At 39.4% G+C, this 7,500-nt stretch overlaps 1 protein-coding gene across 13 annotated transcripts in view; it reads right to left on the bottom strand.

The window, feature by feature from the left end:
• EBF3 (EBF transcription factor 3) overlaps positions 1-7,500 on the bottom strand; it is a 113,435-nt gene that overhangs the window by 38,682 nt on the left and 67,253 nt on the right. For 9 of the 13 annotated variants that reach the window (XM_085230270.1, XM_085230258.1, XM_085230268.1 and 6 more), the window contains exons 7-8: positions 3,975-4,056; positions 878-1,022 (exon numbers count right to left, since the gene is read on the bottom strand). In XM_085230270.1, coding sequence (XP_085086396.1) covers positions 878-1,022; positions 3,975-4,056 — 227 coding nt within the window. The remainder of the gene's footprint in view (positions 1-877; positions 1,023-3,974; positions 4,057-7,500) is intronic. The other 4 variants (XM_085230266.1, XM_085230261.1, XM_085230265.1 and 1 more) reach the window with 1 other exon arrangement.

Raw genomic sequence — 7,500 nt, forward strand, 5'->3', positions numbered from 1 at the left:
CAGAATGCATTTGACCTCTACGCATTTCACTTTAATCAAAACCAGAGTACCTCAGAGCTGTTTTGTATCTATACACTGACGTACTTCGTGGTGAGAACCAATATCTGAATCTAAACAACTATCTTGTACTTCTGGGGAAGTACACAGAGATACGAGTGCTAGCGCAAGAGCGCAGCTGCAACGGTGTGTGAGTGGCTCAGAGGAAGGTGGGCTCCAGAAAGACCCTCTGGATTTTTCAGAGACACTTCCCATTCTCTTCTTCATCTCAGCCTATCTTCTTTTAGCAGTCCAGGCAAGAAGTCAATCACATTGAGTCAGTCTGAAGAAAAACATTTTATGCTGTTTTTCTCATACAAAAACGCCACTGCTGTAATCTGCAGTAAGGCCCAGCAACAGGAAATTGACCTCACAGTAAATTCTTTGCAGATTTGGTCATGTTTTTACCATACACTTAAACTTGCATACATAACCTGAGACTGTACCTCTGGATCAAGGAATATGACAAGCCAAAATAAAATCAAGTCAAATTAAATAGCAAGAAAAAGCTACAAGCAAAACCAGACCAAAAAAAAAAAAAAAAAAAAAGGGAAAAAAAAAAAAACAGAAAAAAAAAAGAAAAATTGGTTGTGACTGCAAAACTGCAAGTATTAAATAAAGAAAAGAGTCAGAAGCAAATTCAGAAGTGACCGTATTCCGGTTGAGAGGGGCTGAGAAATACTAATGGACTTTTTAATGAGTGGTTTGATTGATGGAAGAAGAAATTATGGAAAAATAAATGTAATGGTGTATCAACATAAAGTATGGTGGGAAAAAAAAAAAAAAAAAAAAAAAAAAAAGCATTGCAAATAAAAAAAAAGACATGTAAATGTGTGCCTACCATTTTCCAGATAAGAAGGAGCCGTACCTTCTGAGGGGTCAAGGCGGCGAGCCCGCCTTCCATGTTTGGAATTGTTGTGTACAAACATGTTGTCTGAGACAGCCAGAACGTGGCCATCCACATTGACTGTTGTTGATACAACAACCTAAAAAGGAAGAAAAAAAAAGGAATTTAAGAAGTCTGCATATTTTCAGGAACTGAGATATATTAATAGATCTTCTGAGACAAAACAACATCACAATCTGTTACTTTTCACTTGAAGCAAAGTGAATGACAACTATGAATACATCTTTGTTTATGTGGCTAACATTGGTGATTTTTAGCTCACAATTGTTTCTCTTCAGAACCTGCTACACTAATTAGAGTTTAATCTCCTATTATGCTAACAAATGAATTCAATTCAGGGAAATATTCTTCTAGCCATTAGTTTCAGAAACACCCCTCTAGCCACTCATTTTAAAAGCTGCTGTTTTGATTGATCTGTTGATATATTGATTAGATAGTTTATCTAATTAAAATTTGTTCACTTGAGACTGTCTTCAAATGAAGGGTTGTGAGGATTCCAAATAAAAAAAGCTTAATAAATCAGGAACCATCGTAACTCCCCATTTTTTCTTCAGTAAATGATCTCCAGGTCAGTTTTACAATTACATTTAATGTCTGATAATGAACTTTTTTGCATCTGAAAAGACTGAGTTGAATATGAATAGTGAAAGTGTTTTCAATCCATGAAAAGTATCCCTTCTCAAGTTCATTTGGATGGTGATTGACCCTGGTATGTCAATGGAATTTCCTCCTTTATTTTTGAGTGAAAGGCTCCTATTCTTGTGTCCAGGTTCAGAGTCCGGCCATAGAAGAGATGATGGATAGGGCCTTCTTTGGCTTCCAGCTGCTTCTCAGTAGAAAATGGAAAAGGAACATATGCAAAACACACAACCTTCTCGATAAAAGCACCTACACAATGGATTTGTGAAACTCATTCTGGAAATGATATTTCACGACCACAAGCCGAAGAGGAAATTGTGAGACATGCGTGTGTTGCGTGTGACATAGCTTCAGAGGTTGGTTGTTATTATCCCAGCTTGACTTTTACATCTTATTTAAATGCTTCAGCATGGACCTTATGGTGCGGGTTCCAGATTTGCTAAATGCAATAATCACAGTAGCTTTTTCTTTGTGGTTTAGCATTAGTAGAGTCCTCATGGGCAGCAGCTATGTGAGGCTGTGTTAGGCCGTGGAGATGGTGGCAAAGGCTAGTACAAATTTTAGCTTTTGTCTTCTGCTTATTTTACTTTTGGACATAGCAAAAATGATTTTCAGGGTTCTCACACCAGCTCACATACCCAAGCACATAATGAGCAAAAAAAGAGGGAAAAAAAACTATTCTCCATTTCCACAGCACTAGTCTCAGGCATCAGAAGACAATTCTTATCTGTTTCTGTGTTTTGGATCACCTCTGATCCTGCTTCTTATTCACAACCCATAATTAGCTTTCAGCTATCACAGCACCTTTTCTGTGTACTCTGCCTCCTCTGAGACAGCCATCTGCGTTCTCCTTTCGAACAGCCCGAGGGCAGCTCTCTGCCAGTCTGCTCTGCTCCCCTATCTTTCTCGTCCCAGAAGTGGACACTTTCACTCCTGTCGACATCCACTTTGGAGAGTGCTGAGGTTGCACACTCACCGAAGCACAGAGCTACCGCCATGCCACTGGGCTATCGGCTTTCACTTTTAATGAGATTTGCAGACTTTAAAAAATATTGCAAAACATACAGGTGTGAATTTCAGCAAAGACTTCTGGATTTGGTTCCTACAACGCAGTATATTAAGAAGACAGGGAAAGGTGTATATAAAAATGACAACTATTTTTGTTCTGTCATGTATATATAGGTCAGTCACCAAGGGAAAAATACTGTAGTTCAGCAAAAGAAAGTAGACATGCTATGTTTTGTTATATTGGCTTATTCCTGCAACACACCTAAAAAGGTGCTGAGACAGTGAAACCAGTTAAAAATATTGTTCAAGATCTGACATACTGTTAAGTCCAGTTAAACCTTCTGAGAAGCAGGGAGATTAGCTAAAGAGACCCAGGAAAGTCTTTCTAGTGTCTACTGGTTCCATTGTCGACCACAAGATCACTCATGACTGATGCTTCATTTAGTCATCGGTGAGACAAAGAGGGCATTTCCACTCATTCCAGGTTTGACCTTCTGTTCTGTTCAGATGGATCAATATCACCAATGCCACGTGAAGCTGAGATGCATGAAAAATGGAAGCTTGGCTCAATTGTTTTGAAGAAATATTTTTTCCAGCTACAGATCTTTTCTGTTGGCTGGCTCAAGTGTTCTGGCTTCACCGGTTGGTTGGCTGTGCATGAAAACAGATGTCACATGTTTTGCTATCAAGTTTAACCACAAGTTATTCTTCTCAAAAATAAGAAAGTTTTGAACATCTCAATAGTAGCTTATTATTAGTCTCAAATATGAATCTTTTGGAAATCTTTTTGAAACAAAACATGTATAGTTCTTAGAAAGCATTTCAAGTGACCCCAAATACGGAGGAAATAATTTGTCCACCACATCAGATGTCTTTCTGTAGTGCTATCATTCACCACAAGATAATTCAAAAGCTGTAAGGAGAAAGTGAAGTATTAAGCATTTTCTAATACAAATCAGATAAAAATATGTGGGTTATACCACTGCTGTTGGATTTACAAGTTGTAAACATGAAAGGAAAAACTAGATCCAGACTTTACCAAGTTCCGCAGCTGAATTTCTAACAGCTGTTTACATGGTTTACATATGTAAAATCTCCACAAGTCTCAGCTCATACTACAATGGAGGTGTTGAAAACTATGCTTTCTGAGAAGGTACCCACTTACATCACAATGATCCGTAACAGCCCAGTGCAGCACTGACCAGGTCCCAGAAACAAGCATTTAAATTAGCAGGGAATTTATAAAATAGTCATAGCATTTTGGATACATAGCATTGAAACTACACTAAGTAGAAGACTGACACTAGGTTTTCATTAAACAAAAGTTCAAGAAGTTTGAAATTTCGAGTAAATCCTATGTGGTATTTGTAGGAGATATCTGTACCTGGAATCGTCGCATGTCTCGTGGGTTGCCTGCATTCTTCAAACAGTTCTGATTGCACTTGAGGAAAAACTTTAGAAAGAATCTATGAAAATACAAAATTGAAATCTATTAGTTTCATCAAACTGTAAAGCCAATTTTAAAAAGTTTAATACAATCTTATGATAGTTATACATAATAGAACACTGCTAGTAAACCACTACTTTCTTATTAGTTAATGTATGTATTTTAAACAGTAAGACCTCTGTCATAAAAAGAACATTATTGCCAGGGAAAGGCAAATTCGTGTTTTTAATTTTTCAACAACTACAAATATATTGACTCCGGGCCATATCTTAGTTTGGTGTGGGAATGTCGATTTCAATAAATCATTGACTTCAAAGGCAGTGACTAACATCAGATGAAAATTTGTTTCTTGTTTTTTGTTTCTTCACAACTTACATTAGCAGTAATGACCTCTATCCCAAAAAATTCTAAGGTAACGAAGGACCGGTCTTCCAAAAAGCTCTTGGCTTTGCCTCTAGCTTGATAGTTCTAGCTATGCAAAGGGACTCGGTCCAATCCTGCTGACTCCAGTGAGGCTCAGCTGTGGATCTGGCCCGAAGAAAGGCCCTGTTTGAGTCATGTTTTTTTAAAAGGTAAGGAACGTGGAGGATTAGAACCTGTTTTATGACCTCTCCAAGTTGTGCCAGCTGTAAAAAGTAACTCTACCTTTGCACAGAAATCCAGCTGATTTTTTGCTGTGAGGCAATTAGCAATTATTTAGGACTAAACTGTACCATTGAGGCATCTCCCAGCAAACCATTCTGTAGCAATACTGCCTCACGGGAACACAGCAAGCACTTATGAGAAGGGGAAAAGCGTGAAAGGGTGCAGACCTGCTGCACTTCTGCACAGGCTGCTGAGTATGTGCTGTGGGGTGGTGGTTCCACTCTCATTCCTCTACTCCTCACTCTCAAAAATCACTTTGAAAAGAAACAAGTCATACTAAGACCTGCAAGTGGGCTGAGCCATATTGAGGGAAGTCTCTAATTCCTCTCCTGACATCAGAGGAAGTCCACAGTCTAGCACCTCCTCTTCTCTTTTACTGGAGTTCTGATTTCACATATAATAATTATTTAAGAGCACTAAGGGTTTTGGTTTAGGGCTTGTGATTGGCACCAATTAACAAGCAAGGCTCAGGACTCCCTATTCAGAGTTTCTCAGAGGCACCACCCCATCGATTTGTGCTGTCCAACTTTATTCATTTTGAATATCAAGGTTAGGCAGAGCTTTTATATTTAGTCTATGAGCCATTATTACTTATTCACACCAATCTGTACAAATGACTATCTTAGCTATAAACACTTTGCAGAAATTTTCATGTGCAAATAATATTCCTGGCAGGAGGTATGCCAAGAAATTCCTTCCTTCATCAGTACCCAATACGGCCCTATGGGAGTTGAGAAGAAATCTCATAACAGTTGTGCCACACCACACTGTCTTGCAAAACTTTGGGGTGTCTGGACAGGAACATCACAAATGACTGCCCCATACTACAAACTGGTGCCTACAATCATGGCTCTTCTTTTTAAGTTAAACCTTGAAAAGGACCCTAATATCAACATGGGGTACTAATGCTGAAGGAGTGATCTCCCATATCTAACAGCCAAGGGAGATGACTAGTTTTACTTCTGTTGAGCATAGATAAGTCAGTGCTGTCAATTCAGCTATCCCAAAATCTGCAGACAATATCCAGCTGTTTAGCTGAATGAGAGCTGGAGTTCCATTGTGGCTGACAGAATCTCCTCTCTTGGAGGTTCCCTTGCACTCGGGTTTTCTGCACACCATTGCAGGAATGCCACCAAGAGTTTCAAACATCCCATAAAACAAAAAATTTGTGTTAGCCACACTTTTATTCTAATTTTATCTGCCTTGGGTTGTTTATTATTTTTTAGAGTTTGCGAGTTCCGGAGACCGACTCATCAACTGAGGACTGCCTAAGCACAACAGCTTTTCTGTTCCATCTCTGGTCTTTCTCCCACACCTGTTAGGAGGTAGCCTTGATGCTGAGTCTGCCCTACCCTGTGCCCACCACGCGCCATGAGAGCTTTCAGCCTCAGTGCTCCCAGTGCCACAGCCATGCTGACAAGGAACATCTCAGCTTTTTTTTCTGATCTCAGATGGGTGTTGTGAAGCTTTCTGAGCTAATGTTTGTGAATTCCTCTGAAATTCTTAAATGAATTGTGCATGGAGAATGCTAAATATTATTCCTAGTGGATATTTTTCTTAACTTGAAGCATTCAAGATGAATTGTTTCTACACAGAGAGCTCACATCCCATCCAAAAAGGATCATTAAGCACTCCTTCACTAAATATTACCTGGAATCCATATTTGTTCAATTATTTGTTGAAGAACAAAACACACTTGGTGGAATTAGATGTTTTTACCATGAAGAACCTGAGCACTGAGCTAAGCACTGAAGCCACAACACTGGGGTGAACACAGGCAGCAGTCACATCCCAGCACTGTGCACCCCTTGATACCAAAACCTTTTTGTTCTTTGCAATCCATGTTTTCAGCAAATCTGCAGAGCGCTGGTGGCACTGAGACAAGATTTTCAGAGGAAGACAACATACGTCAAAAATCACGTTCACAGGCAGAGCATTTCTCATGCTGATCAGGCAAAGAAAACTGACTTGATTTTTCTTCTCATCTGACAAGAGTCAACAAGAATCAGGAATGGATGATCCCTGCAGAAGAGAACAGGTACTGTCCTCAGCGAAGTTTGCAGACTTGAGGAAAGAGCTCTGCCACACTCAGCTCAGTTTGGCTGTGTCTCAAACCTGGTTTCTATAATAGAAACGCAAGCCTTTCTAGGTTTAACTCTCCATACTACACTTTGTATTGTACCCACAAGTGTGTCTTTGCAATAAACACAGGCTTGCAGAATAGTCTTCCTAGGCATATCAATCTGTTCCTAAAATACTGATATGGAAAAAAATGCAGTCTTTGTGATGCTTCTCTCCTCCAATTTTTTCACATGGCTAGAAAAGGACTGCTACCACCTTAATTAAAATGTATTGCCTACCACAAGACTTCACTATTTTAAGATAAAATTTACATCTTTTATTAACTCACCTCACCTATACACTTAGCTCACAATGCCTCTCAACGCCCATCTGCCATCTGCGTACAGTAAGTCACTTGATATTCCACCCACCAATTTTTCCTAACAACCACTGTGCAATTAAACTCAACACGTTCTGTTGCGAGGTAAATTAGGCACACCTGCGGCCAGACTTCATTTGAACTGCATCAGAAAAGGACCTAACAAGGTGAGAGCGTACCACAAAGTTATAGTCCTGTCAAGCAATTAGGTTTTCACTTCTGGGACATCCGCACAGTGCAATTATGCTACACATTACAACCTGGCTAATCTTCTGAACAAATGTCATGTCTCAGAGAAGCTAGTAAAAGCAGTTCATCTGCAAATGTGTCTGCTCTTAAGCCTCCACCTTATGCACATAACAACCTACAGGAGACTTT

The sequence above is a fragment of the Meleagris gallopavo genome, chromosome 8 (genome assembly GCF_905368555.1).
Source record: "Meleagris gallopavo chromosome 8, MGAL_WU_HG_1.1, whole genome shotgun sequence".
Lineage (NCBI taxonomy): Eukaryota > Metazoa > Chordata > Aves > Galliformes > Phasianidae > Meleagris > Meleagris gallopavo.